Source organism: Amphiprion ocellaris, chromosome 15, assembly GCF_022539595.1.
Source record: "Amphiprion ocellaris isolate individual 3 ecotype Okinawa chromosome 15, ASM2253959v1, whole genome shotgun sequence".
Taxonomy (NCBI): Eukaryota; Metazoa; Chordata; class Actinopteri; family Pomacentridae; genus Amphiprion; species Amphiprion ocellaris.
In genome coordinates, this window is record NC_072780.1 from 23699351 (window position 1) to 23719399 (window position 20049).

The 20049-nt window shown below is 39.8% G+C and overlaps 1 protein-coding gene across 1 annotated transcript in view; it reads left to right on the top strand.

Moving 5' to 3' along the window:
* gatad2b (GATA zinc finger domain containing 2B) overlaps positions 1-20049 on the top strand; it is a 60557-nt gene that overhangs the window by 13306 nt on the left and 27202 nt on the right. Inside the window, exon 2 of the mRNA XM_023294611.3 lies at positions 12193-12573. Within this exon, the coding sequence (XP_023150379.1) occupies positions 12194-12573 (380 nt within the window). The 5' untranslated portion in view covers position 12193. The remainder of the gene's footprint in view (positions 1-12192; positions 12574-20049) is intronic.

Here is a 20049-nt window from a genome sequence, read left to right on the forward strand (position 1 = left end):
TACAAATTTGCATCAAGATGAGATGTTAACTAAAGTTTTTCTTCACTTGAATTTAGAGCATCTTCTCACTTGCTGAACATCTGCATAATACGATTTATTAAACTCCTCACATACAGGCAGCCGGTAGTCAGCTAGGCAGCTGTTCACAAAGTCTCGTGTGATTCTAATTAGTAACTGTAGCTCAGACAGGTAGGAGCCAAACATTAGTTTGAAAAGAGTAAGCCGTCAAATTTATCCAAGCTGAAACCAAGTCGTTTTATCTACATGGCCTGTTTTCTTATAGTGGTGTATGCAGATAAAGAATTGTCCATGAGTGGATCACTCATTTTAAATGTCATTATTACAGTAGGATTATATATTATTATTACACAGATTCTTTGATTTACTAGTGAAAGTAGGGGGGTTGACTATACTCTGTGGTCATGATTGATGAAACGTGATTAGATTGTTCATGCAGATAGACTGCTGTTTTTTAAGAGCATATAGACACATTCCATTTTTAGTTTTTCAAAGAGGAGCTTAAACAAACAATATTTGGAAATTTTTTGTTAAAGACTAAAATGATTGTCAGCTGCTGCCTAATTTCCTATTATTTGATTGATGAATTCATGGGCTAATTTTAGCTTTTCTTCTCCATTTAAGTGCCACAACATTGAAACCCCTGCCTTATATCGTATAGGTCCCCCTCATGCTGCCGACATCTTTAAACTGTTGAGACATTGACCTTAGAGTTTGTCCTGTGGCATCAGGCCTTTAGACATTAGCAACATGTTCTTTAAGTTCTTAGAGGCATGTAAATCAGCACTGTGGAGAACCCAGAAGTGCAACACCAGTTACACTGCGGTTTTCATATTTCCAATATAGAAAATCAGTTATATTTTATAAATTAAGCTATCCCACTGTATTCTGTTCTATTATATTCTGTTCTGCTGTGTTCTATTGTTCTGTTCTATTCTGCTCCACTCTCTTCTATTCTCTTCTACTTCAGAGAATAGAAGGAATTATAATTAAGGAAGACAGTGCTGTATTACCAATCTGAGACTGACTGGCTCTTGACATTTCTAGCTGAAGCTTGTGATTAGTTTAATTATAGATCTACCCTTTAGAGTAATCGACTAATTATTTGTGTGTGACATATAAGAAATAGTTACAATGCCAATGCAATTTCTCAAAGTGATAGCTAAAGGAAACCAGCTGTTTGACCAGAGATGCTGAAACCAGTATGTATTTGTTTACAATGGGATGACTCAAAGTGATTAAGCAGTTATCCTAATGTTCACCAGACGACCTTCTGTGGCTGATTGGGTAGCAGGTGAATGATTTCAGTTTCATTGGTATGGAAATATTTCTACCTTTGCTGTGTCGAGTACATTGGTATGAGATAGATTCTTGACACTGTTTCATCCTCTCACTTTCTCTGCTCTGCTCTTTGTCTCAAACTACACACTCACACCTCCTCCTCCACCCCTTTGCCCCCTACCACTGCCCCCTTACTCTCCCATCAGTACCATCCTCCATCACACACACATGCACACCCCCACCCCTCAGGCGAAAGCAGAAGAGAAATTGATTAGTGGTATGGCTTAAAAATAGATGACTGGTTGTCATAGCAACGCCCACAATGAGCTGTTGTCTAGTTTAATAAAGAGCAGCATCTGTGCATTAGGTGGAAGGTGTGTGTGTTGCCCTATGTGCTATGTATCTATAGACAAGTGTGTGCAATTAGAACACTGTGGTCCTGCTGGATTTGACTTTTGTACAGTGTCGACACACTGATCAGCAAAACATCACCAGCATCTTTTGCTCAGCTCCCATTGGCTCTGAATCTGCATCTCACAACCGTCAACTCCGTAGCTGCTCCAACCAATTACAACTCTGTTGCTATGAAGTCCACTCTGATTGGCCTTATTAGTGTCAAGAACTAGCCATATGCAAATTTTGGTCATATTCCCAGCAGCCCTGTCTTCAACATCTTTTATAGCTGGCCAGTGACTATGTGTTTGTGTGTATATGTGTGATTAAGATGCTGTTTTAGTGTGTCATCTGGACCAGTAAATGAGGCCACTACCTACTAATAGCATAAAGAGGTTTTGTTTTCGACATATCTTAATCTTTCCTAGCACTGGCTAAAGAAGCCAGATGGTAGCTGCCTCTGGTACTTTTCAAATGGAATGTTGGAATGATTAGCAACAAGGCGTTTCCACCTCACACAGCAGCCTCTGTCAGACAGGCAGATTGCCACTGTGGACAGGGAACTGTAAGGTATCACAAAGGTGTAGCAACATCAATAAAACACGTGTGTGTGTGTGTGTGTGTGTGTGTGTGTGTGTGTGTGTGTGTGTGTGTGTGTGTGTGTGTGTGTGTGTGTGTGTGTGTGTGTGTGTGTGTGTGTGTGTGTGTGTGTGTGTGTGTGTGTGTGTGTGTGTGTGTGATTGAAAAGGATACAATTTAGATACACATGATCCTGGGTTGGACCTCTTTGTGTGACAGACTTTTGATGAACTGAACTGAGGCCCGACTAAAAAATGATATTTTTCAACAAATTACTGAATAAGATACTTTCCCCATATCTTTCAGCCGAGGTGTGTATGTGTGCTCACCAGGCTTGTTCCTGGGGCATCTTACGTATACCCTTTTGTCCTTACTCTGCTGTCTTTACACACCTGGTAGGTTAGTACCAGAGCAGCATGTGAATGTATATCCAGGGTCCACCTGCAACATTAATACTACGTGCCTCATTTTGCATGCCTCTTACTGGGAAACCCTGATAGACCTCCCATTTTGTAGATGCTCTGATGTCTCTGATCACAGTTTAGTCCTTGTCTGTATTACTAAGATCCGTATGTTGTGCATTTTTCCTGCTTGTAGCACATCAGCTTTAAAAGCTGTCTGTTTCCTTGCCACTGGATTTATTCCATTGCCATTGTGTAGTGATAATCATTAGTTTTTACTTCCTCTGTCAGTGGTTACAATGTTGTGGCTGATGCCTTTATTTTTTGGCAATTCACTGAAAATTTAATTTTAATTTAAAAAATGGAAACTTTTCTGAGGCTACATCCAGACTTACTCGTTTCCATTTTAAAACTGCCTTTCAAACTGTTTCCCTATTAACCTCTCAATACCAACACACCTCAAAATACATGTCACAGAGCCATTCACAAACACTGGACATGTGGGTACCGGTGTAAACATGAAGGAGGGGGTTAGCTGCTTAGTTGCAAAAAATACTACGGAGAAAGGCCACTGCTTAAAGTATGATGAAAGGAGATTTCTGAAGGGCAATGACAGTAGTGGTGAGGATCAGCTATAATGACATTTATAGTGAGTGATGGTAGAAAAAGTTTGATGAAAGAAAAGCTTTTCATATTTGATACAATCAGAAAGCATCTGCTAAATAAGCTGCTGTATTTTGTAATCTTTATTGTAGACAGCACACACCACTTCCAATACATTTCCAGTGGACAGTGAAACAGTGACTAAGCTATGTCAGAGCGTGAGCACAGCCAGATGATGTGTACACTGGATGTGATAGGACTAAGCACAGGGATTCATGCTGTTGACCCCGTGTGACTTCAACACAGAAATAGAAAGTACACACAGCCTAAAGCTCAGCACTGCCACAGTTAACCTGACCTACATCATGATGACTGCCCTCAAGATTCTCTGTATGAGACTGACTGACAGTTAATGTGGACCCTGCAGAAGTAGTGCCATGTCAGGCATACCGTTTCATCTTGTATTCAAACTTTGAATTGGTTGTTGTCTATTAAGTAGTGATACTGTTTTACTGTACTCATTAGAACAGGAATGAGGTAAGGCAGGACTGTTTGAAAGCTAACGCCTCTGTCATTGTTTCCCCCTTTTTTATGTATTTAATTAATTTATTTTTATTTCCCATTAATTGTAAATGAGCTGTGATCGTATATTCTATCACAATTGAATACAGGAATGTAATGTCTACGGTGCGTTGACTAATAATAAAATACATTATAACAGTAGCCCTGGGTATTGTTTGAAGGTTTTTGATGTCACTGCTGAGATGGGAGCAGTTTAGGAACTAATATCCAAGGCTACATTACAAACCAGGCGGTACCCAGATTCCCAGGGACCTCAGGTTCTTTCTGTAGCAGTTAGATGGCGATAAATCATTATAAACTTTGTTTAGCAAATTGGGAATAAGGAACACTAAAACACACTATTAATATGTGACTGGTGCACAAAATATGTGAAAGCGTTAGTCTATTTTTAAGAATGTGCTTTTATGTTCTATCTTATTTATATAATTTGTGTTTACATTTTTGTGGAAAAATGTAATGGCAAAATGTGTCAGTGCTAAATAAAAACCTTTTCCAAAATGCAATACAGTCTCAAGTTTAAAAGCATTCACTGATTCAAATTAGAAAGGGAATATAAATCTCAGATTACATGCAACCAAGAATTAATTAGTGTCTACTTAAGACACTACACATTTTGATTTTAGTCTAAAGTACTAGGGTTTGATAACCAGCCGTGGCAGTTGGTGTACAAGATGCAGATGCATAGTTTGTACCAACCATTGCCATTTCTACAATGAAAACTTGTCATACAACGGTCTTTGGGAAGAACACATTTTTTGTTTCTGTACACTATGTAAATTTTTTTCACTTCCTCTCTTCTCTATCGTAAATTGAATTGTTTGACATTAGTGTCTAACTCCTCACCCTCTGTAGTTGATTAGTTTAACCTGAATGCTGGAATTTTAGATGTATCATAATTTTTATTATCTATTTAGTCATATTTCTAGTTTAGAACCATAAGTAGAGGTGGACACCATTTTAAAGCTCCCAACAGTAGTTAAATTTAAATTAATCGCTTGACTAATTTATTAGAATCTCAGTTATAGGCACTTTTGATAACTAATAGACGTGTCAAAAAAAGTGTCAAATTGCATTCTGAGAAATTGTAATGGTCATTTATCATCACTTCCTCATATGATTTCTGGTCTTTAACAGATAGGAAGTCAGAAGGCTGTACCACAAAGCCAGTTTGACATGGTCATGCTCACTTTGTGTAAGTCGGATCAACAAAACCTAAAACCCCAGTATGAGATAGGCGTGACGAAGATGGTTATCAACATTCTTTGTTATCTCAGGCTTCCTGCCACCAACTCCAGTCAGAGGAACAAGTTATTTGAGTTGAGAGCTATGCAGAACACACAAAAAAATCACTATTCAAAGACTGCTCCTTCATTTATTTAGTACTATACTTGCATGTTTGGCTAAATCAAAGTTAAATTTGTTTTACTAATTAAATAGTCTCTGTAATACATACTAATACAATAATCAGTTTTGTAATTTGTGTTCTACAAGTTACAGTACCATCGGTGTAACAAAAAAAACCCCCCAAAAAAAACAGTGAATCAGGAAAATCAGCAAATACAATATTTGTAGTAGTAGTAAGTATTACTAACATGCGCAGATATGATATATAACCTCAGCTAAGAACTTTTATCACTCATATCAAATTGTCAAGAATTGAACTGGTATGAGGGAGACGCTTCTTTCATCTGATTTTCAATCTGAAATTTGAAACAGAATCTCCTCCTGAGCAGGTTAGCTCGAAAGCAAGAGTTACCATGGTGATCTAGCAGATTAGAAGAGAACCACTTTTGTGACACAGGAAACTCTGGTTTTATGCTCAGCATACCTTGCTAGCCTACTAATTTGGCTTCGTAGTAAAACCCTCAGCTCTGTCACGCGTGAGCAGCATGGCACGGCACACAGAGTCTGCTTGTCAGTTATGATAGAGAGGGGTGACAGGTCAGAGTGTGACACATACTTAGAGCTGATGCAGACAGTGGTCATTGCCACACGTGTAACAGACCATTTGCATGTAAAGGAAGAAACATGAGCAACGTGTTGAAACAACCAGCAAAATTACTAGAGCCCCTTCCAGACATTGTACCATGCTGGATTCAGTATTCCGATGAAGTGATGTCATTCTATCATTGAGCTCCTTTCAGACATAGCTCACCTATCCATTAATGTTCCTCACAGCTGTATTCACACAGACCACCCGTATATCCGGAGAATGTTGCAGTAAGCATGCAGTATTTATCATTTACGCGAGACTAGTCAATACACCAAGTGATGTATAGAACATAATAAAGCAATATAGAATAAAACAAAACTGATAGCAGCTGATCAAAATGTCAACATAACTAACAAACCAGTTATTTTTGATTGCATAAACAGTGAAACTGAAAGTTTAGGACTCAACCTGAGGATGACAATGATGTGACAAAGCATTCAGCTGCAGCTGTTAAACTGTTACTCACCTGTCTGAGGTAATGAAATGTTCACAACTGCTGTTAGATCCTGATTGATCCTTTCCCTATGTCTGGCTAGTTTCGAATTAAACCTAATTAATGAAGTTACTACTCTTACTCTTGTGGATCCTAACACTGTCTGATGCTGCAGGTTTGTAATGAAATACGAAGAAATAGTCCCAGACAGTTGTAAACAAAGCTGTCATTCTGTATGACAGCTCACCTGTCTGAGGTGAAGAAATGTAGGTCTACACAGTGTGACCTGCCATCAGATCCTGTTTCAGACTGATCCTGTCTTCATGCTCTCTTAGCAGTAATTTAGAAGAGTTTGATTAGTTACCCATGCTGTTATTTTGTGTGCAAATGTACGCAACTCTCTCTTTGGAGATGCAAATATGGATCCTGCTGCTGTCTGATGCTGCAGGTAAAAACAAACTCAGAGCCAATAACTTCCGAACACACTTCAGCTCTTCTTAAAATCATATGGGGATTACATTAATTCTTGGTGAGTATCGTTATTCTTTGCGTTAAGTCCATTTAATTATTATGGACATTTCATTTAATTACTCCACCATGGAACGCGGTGGAGTTACCTGGCGATCGGCATACGTTTGTCTGTCTGTCTGTGCAGTGTGTGCACAACATTAAAAACTGACAGATTTGGCTGAAATTTTCAGGGAACGTCAGAAATGACACAAGGACCAAATTATTAGATTTTGGCAGTGGTGAGGCTTATAGTCCGTATCCATGGATTTGTTAAAGATTTCTGTGTCATTGCAAGATAGCAGCAGGGCTTCACTGCAACTATGACAACAACTGAACAATATGTCAGCTGCCTGCTGACGATCACATGATTGTGATCCCACTACAAATCCACTGCTGCAGACTTATCTGGACTTTTCTGTCCGAAATGATACAAGGAACAATTGATTCAATTGTGGGAGTGTTTGCGAATCCTGTTAATTCCCTCCGCCAGCTGCATATTTAGGTCATGCGATTCGGTCTCCGTACATAACATACACATGCATAACACACACTTGTGTGCAGCGCAAGGAAATTTTGTTGGTGGGTACATCTATATTAAATGGCCACATTCTATGGTGCCATGATTTCTGATCATCATTAACTAATAAATAAACAAATGCTGCATTTCAAGAAAAAAATGGTGCATTTCTGACAATGCCATATGCAGGAATGAACAACTTGGCAAGCTTTTGTAGTTGATCAATAGATCTGAAAGTGTTGAAGAAAGTGCATTTTGGCAAATTAACAGTGTATTAAGCATCTCTGTGATGTTTTCAGATGGCTGATGCTGAAATATGGAAAAATCCTTCCTTTAATCACTTCACACAACTTGAAGTACAGCTGCTTGTGTGTGTGTCTGTCCGTTAATGTGACGGTTCAGTTTAGACATGTGCTGTGTTGAATGTTATACAGAAACGTTACCTGGTCCAACTTAATAAGATTGCCGGTGCAACTGGTGAGTGACCAGAGTGCACTTTCTTACATGCACCCACCCCTCTAAGTTGCCATCTTTGAAAGGAGTAACACAGATGCACATACAGGCAAAGAAATGCAGTTTGACTCGCTAGCCTTTAACTAACCTTAAGCTTTCCTATTTCATTCTTGTATAATACAGGATAATTTAATGAATCACAATGCGTAACATATTATTTAGTGGGTAAAACCTATGACGCTGTCCACAGTGCCCTGCACATGACATACCATTGTCACACAACAGCAGTGTCTATGAATTGATTTGCCACAAAGAATGCTGTTGGTTTTGCTGTACATAATTCCTTCATTTATTTTACATTTCAGTTATCAAATTTTGCTATATCGATTTGCTCAAATCAATTCTATTGCAGAGTGCTGCGCAAGAATGGTCATTTATATACAGTACTATGGAAATATTAAGCAGTTCATTTATTTGCGTCTTTCTTTTCTCTTAAACAGTCAAAATGTACCTATAGGAATACTGGTGAAGTACTGGATAAGTATGTACTAAAGTTAACAGTAGTATTACCATTAATATCCTAACCATATCCATCCCTTGTGGGAATACAACAAACTTACTGTATGACTTTTGGCGTATGCAACATGCCACCAGACACAACCCACATTTCAAATAACAACCCACACAGTCCACAGTGGACAGAAACTCAGGAACAAGACCATAAGAAAAAACATTCAAATGGTACATGGACATAACTCCTCACACAGTAGCGTACTGCATTGTTAAGGATACGCTACCACTGTAGTGAAACAATCTTTCCTGATGTAGTTTACACAAGTCCTAACCACTGTTTCTTTATAAATGGGCCAAAGTGGTTAAATTGTAAAAAAAAAAAAAATTAAATTCTCCCAACCTCTACTAAGAAAATGTCATTTAAAAATTTTCAGTGATTATCAGTGATATTGACGGATAAAAAAAAAAAACTATCAATGCAGACTTTGAAGCTATATCGCTTCCCCTAAGGCTGACACATCTGACTCTGCATATCAATGATCTCCCTGACATCCACTAATGTTTCAGTCTTCAAAAAAATGAAACAATTTCCCACTTGTGTGTAAAAAGCGCCAGCAAGAAGTAGAAGGTGGCGCAGATAGAGAGGACAGAAGGCGGACAGTTAGACTGGAGTTACATCAGCCAAATAAAATGTCATGATGCACATCATGCATGAAATGAGCAACAGATTTGACAGTGTAGTCGCGAATGGTCTTATTACCATTATGCTCAGTCACTCTGACAAACATTGTTAATCTGGTGCCACATGGACAGGGCAGGACAGGACAGGATAGTACTGTCTGCTGTGGATTTACGGCAGCACTGCGAGTGTACGGAAGGCTGCGCTGCTTTAATTCTGAGGAGGACATTTTAGAAGCAGCCATCTGATCGACAGCTCTTTGCATAAAGAACATGGTGTGTGCGTGTGTGTTGGGGGATGGGAGGAGGGAATTAAGAGTTGGCATTATGTCAGGAGAGAGCTGCCATCTCTGCCTCCATTCCAGCCCTGCATACACACACACACACACACACACACACACACACACACACACACACACAGACACACGCACACACACACACACACACACACACACACACACACACACACACACACACACACACACACACACAGAGCCTACACACAAAGACGTGTGCAATGCAAGGATAGCAAGAGACGGAGAAAAAAATCCCTTCTCTCTCAGTATATCTTGGCTCTGTCACTCCTTTACTACCACCCCACCCCCTATATGCACACGCACGCACGCACGCACGCACGCACGCACGCACGCACGCACGCACGCACGCACGCACGCACGCACGCACGCACGCACGCACGCACTTGCATACACATATCCACACCTGATTGGCTGGTGTAATATGAACAAATCAAACTCTGAGTTCTGACTACGTTTAAGGGGGCCCTGTAAGTAAGCAAGTGTTTATTTTTACAGTGAAAGAGGCGGGAGGAAAAGACGAGAGTTTGAGGAATTGGGGGAGGGTAGAGAAGCAGGGAGAGGTTTCTTTGTGGTACTGTACAGCTGGAGCAGGAGAGTGCTTACAAAATCCTGCCTTCTGTTGGAATGCTGTACTGTATGTGGATGTCTGGACACTGTCTATCCGGTTTTTAGAAGAGTATTTGGAGGGGTTCTTCTAGGTACTCCACTATTTCACCATGCAGGGTATACCTGTGAATCGAGTCTTTTACAGATTTTAGACTTTTGAAAAGAGGTCTACCTGTCCTAGGTTGTCCTGGTTTTTAATGGAACAACCTTTTTGCTCGATCGACCTCCACCCTGTCTCGTTATGTCTCTCTCACCATGTCTCTCGTTTTCTTTTCCTTTCTTGCATTGACCTGGCTCAGTGCCGAAAGCTGGACGAGTGGGAGGGAGAACGTGTGTGTGTGTGTGTGTGTGTGTGTGTGTGTGTGTGTGTGTGTGTGTGTGTGTGTGTGTGTGTGTGTGTGTGTGTGTGTGTGTGTGTGTGTGTGTGTGTGTGTGTGTTATGTAAAGGCTGGCGGCTGAGTCTGTGACCGCGAAGGAGGGGGAGGGTGTGGGGTGCCAGTTACTAACGTGCAGCACAAGGCCAACTATGATTGGTTCATCAGCACCATTCTCAGCACACTGGGCCGAGAGATTGCAGGAGCTGCTTGTGTTTTACTCTCAGCAAATGGAGGCGACAACTCAGCCTCTGCGTCACAAATTAATTAGAAAAGATAAAGAAGTGACTGGGAGGGTCATACTGTGGGATCATTAAGAGTCCTCTCTGTGTTAAAGAGGTTGCTGTAGATGTGAGTAGGATAACAGAAAGTCCAGAGGAACACAGAACGAGCTCATTATAGTGGTGGTGGCCAGAGCACCATGATGCAATAGATGAAGGGAAATGACACCAGCAGGTATAATCTGCTCCCAGGAAACTGATTACATGATAATGTGGCCAATTAAACCTGTCTGAACTGGAGTCACTGATGCTCCAGAGTGCATGACTTTTTGGCCCAATTCAGTGTTGGTCCTTTTTGATATTGTGGTGAGTGCTGAAAATGAAAGCAACCATTAGCATGTTGTCTGTCATGATGGAACCTGCAGGTGAAATTATGCACATCTAGAAAAAAACACTTGTAACTCTACTCCAGCTTCCTTATCAAACTGTCTGCATAACTAATAAGCAATTTATTTATGATTTCTTGAACACTGACAGCGTTGGTCATTTGTGCTGATAATTTATCTACATCAGTTTATGATACAATAAAATGTGTTTTCATCCTTGTGTTCACACAACATCGATCGGGAAGGATTTCTGTGGTCACATTTCTATCAACAGACAACTGAAAAGCTTCTTGTTGCACTTGTTGGAATGCATTATCCAGTTTGCTATTTTGTTCACCTTTCAGTGTCCATCAACTTTGCAAGATGATTTGGGGAGATTTAAATAGTGCTCTGTTAACTATAAAACTGCAACTGCAGAGGCTAACCATCAGAACTAATGAAAAAAACAGTAAAGATGAGATATTTTTTTTATTCCTTATTAATCCCACAAGGGGAAATTCTGATTTTCGCATATCTCCCAATTGGGGGGAGTCAGAGCGACGGGTCAGCCACGGTACAGTGCCCCTGGAGCAGGAAGGGTTAAGGGCCTTGCTCAAGGCCCAACAGTGGCCATATCGGGGCTTGAACCTCTGACCTTCTGATCAGTAGTCCAGAGACTTAATCATTGCGCCACCACTGCTCCCTGCATATACATTGTAGGATTCTTTCAGTCCCCTACAACTTCTGCATGTAAAGCCTTGTCAACATTAAAGGAACAGTTTAAAGGAGGAACAGATTTGACAGTGGGCCTGTAGCAATTTACTGTAGGTGTTTCTGCTTTGTCATATGCTCAGCCAGCAGCTTGGGCTTTGCTACAGCATCTTTGCTTCAGTGTTCTGTCATGCCGAAGTCAGCTAAGCTAATGTGCTCTCAGACTTGAATAGTTGAATAGCTTTACAGAAGTATTTTTTGCTATATTTTAGTAACACACAGAGGTATCAAACATGTGGCACCATCAAGTCCAGAGATCTAGGCTATTCTTATCCTGCTGTGTTTATGACTTGGTTATTTATTCATGTATCCCTGTCAAATCGTGACATTATACTGTACTGATTCTCAGGTCACTTGAAATTTTGTTGATTATTATCAGTTAAAAATGAAGTTCCACGAAACAGAAATGTCTTGACTTCTGTGCTTTCCGAAACCTTTTAAACTATCCAACAAGTGCTTGCAATACTAGCATCTCAAGGTACATGGAAGAGTGTGTCTGGTGTAAATGCAGTTGGGGATTACAGGTTCCAATAGTTGAAGTTTGAGTTGGCTCTACTAACCCTTCTGTCTTCTGTCAAATTCAGGATGGAGCGGATGTCTGAGGAGGCGCTGAGGCTCAACCTGCTAAAGAGAGGCCTGGAGTCACCCAGCGAGAGAGAAGAGACACTGGCCAAACGGTTAAAAATGGAGGGTCATGAGGCCATGGAGCGCCTCAAAATGCTGGCGCTGCTTAAACGCAAGGACCTTGCTGACCTAGCAGCCCTAGAGGTTGCAGGGAACCTGGGGGATGGGAAGGGCCCTAGTGGCAGCACCCTCCACCATCAGAGTCTAATGGGTGCTGCTTATGAGGAGAAGCTGAATGGGAATTTGAGGCTCGGCGGTCACAGCAGCCATGTGGGACCAAGTAAGAATGGCAAGGAGAACATCCTGGACGAGCCGGTGGACATGAGCGCTGGGAGAAGATGGTGAGAATAAAGTATTTACATTGAAGAAGCACTGTTGTCAGTAAAGAATTCATCTGTGGAGCTACTGTTTTTAACAGCAGACATTTCAGCTTAGTAGATTGTTGCTAATAACCTTAACAATGGTTCTGTTCTTTCCAAGTGTCCCAGTCAGCTGAGACAATGAGCCAGCATGAACAACCTACCAGGACTGTGAAACTGTATTCAGGCATCATGTCTTTTAGTATTTCCAGCAAAGGGATATTGATTAACTTAGCAGTTGATGTGAAAGACTCCCCCTTTGCCTGAAGGAGTAACTAGCCTGTGGGTTGAGCCTTTTATCAGAAAGAAAATCTGTAGATTTGTCTTCTCAGCAGCACGTAATTGACCTGCTCTTGTGTGTCACACAACATGCTGGTTTTCATTTTGTGACTTTTTCAGCAGAGAAGACAGTTAGGTATTTCCCTGACCTTGATCAGTATTCTAGATGACTTTCAGTGGCCTTATTTGCAAGAGTCTATGAATGCTTAGTGTCTAGTTACAACTTTGATGCACTGTCTTTTTGCAGAGTTGCAGTGTACGGTGTTTTGAAGAAATATTATTGAACATCCACCATACGTAATTACAATGTCTCTCTGAATTAGTAACTTTAAGATGAGATTAACCATGACCCGTAAAATGAAAAAAAAATAGTCATCTAACATATCTGACATGTTTGACTGACTCTTTTTTCATGACGGTGTTTACAGCTCTGTCCCGTAGTTGACTGAACAAGTAATAGCTCCTGGGACAGAATGAGTCGATGCATTACACTAAGTCATGGCCAGTGTTTTCCATCTGTTAGTCAATGACAACTACTAAGCTAACTGCTTATTAGCAAAAATGTGTATTTTTGCTAACAAAAAGTTGAAGAATTAACCACCGCAGCATGTCTCCACCTTATTGGCAGAGTTGTGCACTGTGTCGGGTACTCGCAAGTACTAAGGTAAACTACAGATAACTATCTTGCTCAGTCTCTACTCTTTGATACGTCGGGTTAATACAATGTTAATTACTCACGAGAGCGCTGCCTTGAAAGTGACGTCACGTCAAGCACCCAGGCTCCAGGTCAGAGAGTCAGAGGAATGTCGTCTTGGAAAATAGGGCAGCGACTTACAGGAGAAAAGTTATTAGCTAAAGATAACTCGTAATAGATTTTACAACTTGAATAGACATTCGCAAAATATTGATCGCCAGTTAACGTTATGTAACATATCAGTAGCTTCAGTTAATTGGGCCCGGTGCCAACTCAGTGTCATAAACGTGAGTAAACTAATTGATAGCATGAAGCGAATATCTACACGCCATGATGTAACTGCTGACTGTATTTTCAGATGAGCTTGTTCAAATAGTTTTAATTACTTTTTTAAAAAAAATTTTTCATTCAGCCGTTAAAAAGCTATTTTCAACTGGCCATTCAATAAATAAGTTGCCGATGCTGCTGAAAAAAATCCTAGAGGAAACACTGATATGTGTGTGTGTGTATATATATATATATATATATATGTATATATGTATATATGTATATGTGTGTGTGTGTATATATATATATATATATATATATATATATATATATATATATATATATATATGTATATGTATGTGTATACACTATATTGCCAAAAGTATTCGCTCACCCATCCAAATAATCAGAATCAGGTGTTCCAATCACTTCCATGGCCACAGGTGTGTAAAATCAAGCACCTAGGCACGCAGACTGCTTTTACAAACATTTGTGAAAGAATGGGTCGCTCTCAGGAGCTCAGTGAATTCCAGCGTGGAACTGTGATAGGATACCACCTGTGCAACAAATCCAGTCATGACATTTCCTCGCTCCTAAATATTCCAAAGTCAACTGTCAGCTGTATTATAAGAAAGTGGATGTGTGTGGGAGCGACAGCAACTCAGCCACAAAGTGGTAGGCCACGTAAACTGACGAAGCGGGGTCAGCGGATGCTGAGGTGCATAGTGTGAAGAGGTCGCCAACTTTCTGCAGAGTCAATCGCTACAGACCTTCAAACTTCATGTGGCCTTCAGATTAGCTCAGGAACAGTGCGCAGAGAGGTTCATGGAATGGGTTTCCATGGCCGAGCAGCTGCATCCAAGCCATACATAACCAAGTGCAATGCAAAGCGTCGGATGCAGTGGTGTAAAGCACGCCGCCACTGGACTCTAGAGCAGTGGAGACACGTTCTCTGGAGTGACCAATCACGCTTCTCCATCTGGCAATCTGATGGACGAGTCTGGGTTTGGCAGTTGCCAGGAGAAAGATACTTGTCGGACTGCACTGTGCCAAGTGTAAAGTTTGGTGGAGGGGGGATTATGGTGTGGGGTTGTTTTTCAGGAGCTGGGCTTGGCCCCTTAGTTCCAGTGAAAGGAATTCTGAATGCTTCAGCATATCAAGACATTTTGGGCAATTCCATGCTCCCAACTTTGTGGGAACAGTTTGGAGCTGGCCTCTTCCTCTTCCAACATGACTGTGCACCAGTGCACAAAGCAAGGTCTATAAAGACATGGATGACAGAGTCTGGTGTGGATGAACTTGACTGGCCTGCACAGAGTCCTGACCTCAACCCGATAGAACACCTTTGGGATGAATTAGAGTGGAGACTGAGAGCCAGGCCTTCTGGTCCAACATCAGTGTGTGACCTCACAAATGCGCTTCTGGAAGAATAGTCAAAAATTCCCATAAACACACTCCTAAACAGCCTTCCCAGAAAAGTTGAAGCTGTTCTAGCTGCAAAGGGTGGACCGACGTCATATTGAACCCTATGGATTAGGAATGGGATGTCACTTACGTTCATATGCGAGTTAAGGCAGGTGAGGGAATACTTTTGGCTATATATATATATATATATATATATATATATATATATATATATATATATATACATATATATATATATATATATATATATATATATATATATATATATATATATGTATATATGTATATATATATATATATATATATATATAAATAAATTTTTAATCAGATTAATCACGGGTTTGCTGTGGATGAATTTTGATTAATCACGATTAAATATTCATTTTTAATCTATATTAATCATGTTTCATTTTGTGTAAACAAACAGATTCAAGAAAGAAGGGAATATATATGCACTTAACATGTTCATTAAACACCTGTGCTTCGGTGAAAAGAAAACTCCTTCCTATAGAGTGTGCGCATTACTAGTTGGTGGACTGTTCCATCTTTGGGGGGGTTTTTGTATTCAAAAAGAGAGCCAACATGCTGCTTAGCGCAGGGGTATTCAACTAAGATTCAAAGAGGTCCAGTCAGAGAAAATACATTAAAGCAAAGGTCCAGAAAATCTTAATGTCTAACTTGAATTAGTGATATATGTTGATGTAACCTGGTAATTTTATTAGTGTCTGCATGTAATCAATAAGTGACCGTCAAATCAAATAAATTCAGTACGGTTGAGAAACATTTTGACAACATTTATTAAGAAATATTTTTTGATATAGGCCTAACTGTACATCTGAAAACAAAGTGAAAAATAATGACTGAACAACCTGAGCCAATTTATATACATCTTTAACAATACCTAAATCTCAAAAAATTTTAACAGTACATTTTTTTTCTCTTATATCACTCCCCTTATATCCCTGCTGCTTAATGGGAGAACTGAGCTACCAGTATTTTGAATTGTGGTCTGAACGGTGTCAGGGTCATTCTCGAACACATTTGGAGGTCATTGGTGAGTCTGGAACCATATTTAGTTTGGATTATATTCATAGTTGAGAAGCTGGCTTACAGCTGTATGTTGAGCCAAACATAGTCAACATGTGCAGGACGACTTTCCTCTCGGTGTCGATTTGTTATTACTCCGCCAAGGAACGCGGTGGAGTTATGTGACAATCGGCGTACATTTGTCTGTGAATCTGTCCGTCTGCAGCATTACACAAAAACAGACTAACAAATTTGGATGAAATTTTCAGGGAAGGTCAGAAATGACACAAGGACCACCTCATTAGATTTTGGCAGTGATGCAGCTTATAGTATGGATCCATGGATTTGTTAAGGATTTTCCATTGCAAGACATAGCAGCCGGGACGGCGTCGCCGTAACCATGACAACAAGGGAACGCTGTTTCAGTTACCTGCATCAATTCACTCGAACCATTACATATTTCGGTCATGCAATTCGGTATCTGTACTACATAATGTACGCATGCACAACACATGCCTGTGCTCACACAAGGCAATTTTGTATTTATTTAGTTACTTTGTGGGTCGATCTATATTAAAAGGCCAGATTCTATGTTGCTTTGATTTCTAAATACACAAATTGAGGAATGAAGGGTCTTGGCAGAGCACTGCACTCTCTGAGTGCTTTTCTTGTTAATCTTTTTGTCCATCCTCCTCTCGTCTGTCCCTCACCTGTTTTCTGAACTCAGCTGCGATGTTTAGCGGCTGGAATGCAGAGACCAATTCATTGGCTGAGTAGCGTCACATGGGATGGCTGAACTCGTTCCTAATTGGTCTGTGTGTTTCCTGAGCTGATAAACTAATGCCGTAAACACTGGAAAAGCTGCGCTGGTAAAATAGAAGCGACCCATCAAATTTAAAATACCCGAAATGCGGTGCCAGAGACGTTTCAGGGATTTTGAGTCATTCTGCGCTGCAGATGCGTTAATTGCGTTAAATAGTTTAATCTGATTAATCACGGTGCTGGATTAATCTGCATTAACGCATTAATTTTGACAGCCCTAATATATATATATTACACCATCACATACGTGTGTATGTGCATGTATGTATTACAACACAAGCTTACTATAAGTACCAAAACCCAATTTATAAACACAAAATATCCTCTGAGCAAAATAAAATACCAACACATACCGTGTGCATCTTTGACCAGAATTTAGTGGTTGCCACAAGCGTTTGTTACCGTGCTGCTACTCCTCACTGCTTCCCATGATAACATTTGGCCAAACACACCCTCTTTCTTTCTAACTAGCAATTGAGCAAGTGAATATAGCATGCTATTGCTTGTTTTACTCTGATAGTAATGAGTCGCCATTCATAAAAGTGTGCGTAAGAGCCATGTTATAAGCTTACATGCATGGAAAAAAACAGCAATACCTTAATAGAAATTAGAAAACTGCATGTATTAACACTTGCACTTAAAAGTGAAGCAGTGCTAATAGAATAATTATAGCTTGCTGTTGCTGGATGCACCTGCCTTCGTAAAATGGCTGTTAGACCGAACATATTGAAAAATGGCTATTCTGTTGTATTCACACCTAAAGTCTCAAGCGTTAATCTTAGGAGTTGATGGAATACCCTAGTGAAGATTTATACTCTGGTGTTCAATCTGCAGAGTTTGTGCTGTTGCCTACGCAAGTGAACTATGTTGTTGTGCTCATTTATACTATTCCATACTTGGCAAATATACCGGCAAAATGTTAGGTAGTTGCTAATTGCATCACCACAGCATGTAGTAACTTTTCTGCAGGTCAGTGTTAGGCTACAGTGTAGCTTACCCGCATTGGTCCTGTACAAGCCAAAGAGAGTCGCGTCATGTCCGTTCACTTCAGTAGTAGTTTTTTACAGTAATTGTGGATGGTGGAACATCTCAATAGTTTCTGGAAGTTAGCAGCAAGTACTAGCAGTGCAGTGGAGTCGTAACGGAGGAGACTGTTTATGATGCACTTTTACAAGATAAGAAGGGTAAAGAATAGGATTTATTATTATCAACACATCAGAATCTAATTAGCATGTATAATCTTGTCAGTGGAAATCAGTAGCTTTAAGGAATGTTAACAGGTAACGGATTAGGCTTGGATGCTGGCTCAAGTTAGTAACACATAAAGTTAACCACTAACAGCCCATCAACTGTAAATTTGGTAATTCGGTTATCTTAATGTCATGTTATTGTAATGTCATGTTATCTTAATGTCGGTTATCTTAATGATTCTCATAGCGACTGGAGCAACATGCAGCTCAGCAAATCATGGTGGAGATTGTATACAAGGACAGCATGGATCAAAAGGCACAGACAAACTGTTTGACATGCTGTTCATTATAGATTTAATTAAAAGCATCATTGCAGTAATTAAATGTATAGTAAATAGACAAAAGATGCACAAAATATAATTTTTGTATGTGTATAAACATACAGTATAGATAAATATATTTTTTATGTTTCCTGTTCTGTCTGGATGTGATGTGTTTTATTACACCATTTTAATAGCAAGAGAAATTTCTTCATTTTCCATGCAAAAAATGGAAAGTAAATTTATCACAAATTTGCACCCTATGTATCAGTAGTTATAATGATAATCCTCAAACACTAGCAAAGTTCACTTAATAAAAACAAACATTGATGTAATTAGCTGCATGCAAATTTTGTTCTGTTATATATACATTTATTTATTTACTTAATTCACTTATTGAATACTAATTTACACAATTCAGAGTTCTGTTCGTATTTACAGATTCAAATTACGTATTGTGGAACTCCGCTGTCACGACTCTCTTTTATGGGCTCTGGTACTGTGGTGGCTGCTTTAGAGGCATGTCTAGCTGTTGTATCGCTCTGCGGCCATATGGGGGCAGGATCAAACATATTTGGAACAAGCAGAAATGTAGACTCTTGTTCATTTTTGTACAGCTGGTTTTTCTTTTACTTTTACCCCTCCTGCAGAAAAGCCAAAAATCATAGTGGAGTGAAACAGTCCTGTTGCATCAGGAGTCACAAGCAGTGCTTATTGATTACCATACTGCAAGGACTCAACCCTTTCTAGTTCAAGCCAACCTTTCCACTAATCAAACTTTGACTTGGAAATAGCTAAGGGCCAGTGCACTATTTGTTTGTTAAAAGACTGCACACAAGTGTGTCTCTGTGGACTCTGTGCTGGTAATATTCCCATAATCCCTCATTAAACATAAATCTACTTTATAATGATGTAAGATATGCAGTATGGTGTAGCTTCAACACAGAAGTATAAATCAAATTTATAAAGCTTGATATATACTCAGACAGATTGATTTTAGGCATATTACCATTTTTTCTGTCATGTTTGTTGTCAGGACCTTTGAGATGGTGTCAGTTTGGAGGTGACTTTGGATAAACGTTCAGTAAATATTGAATAAGTTAGATTAAGCACGCTCCATTAGGTTGGTCCATTTCAAAGTTGTGACAATGTGGGGATGTTGTCAGGTAGTCCTTTTGCTTTAACTTTGTTTGTCTAACTCTTCCATTGGAAGAGGCAAGCCCCATTTCGTGTTTGGCTCAAAATGCGGCCTGGTTATATTTTAGGTCCCATGTACCTTTGGAAATGGCTGGATTAAAATTCAGTTGTTGTTTAAACACTATTTTACTGCATAGCACAAGTTTGCAATGACCTGATCTTAAGAGACTTAGATATTAAGAAAAGTTTAAATTAGTTAAACTGGAAATCAGACACCCTGACGGCCTTGCTGGTGGCC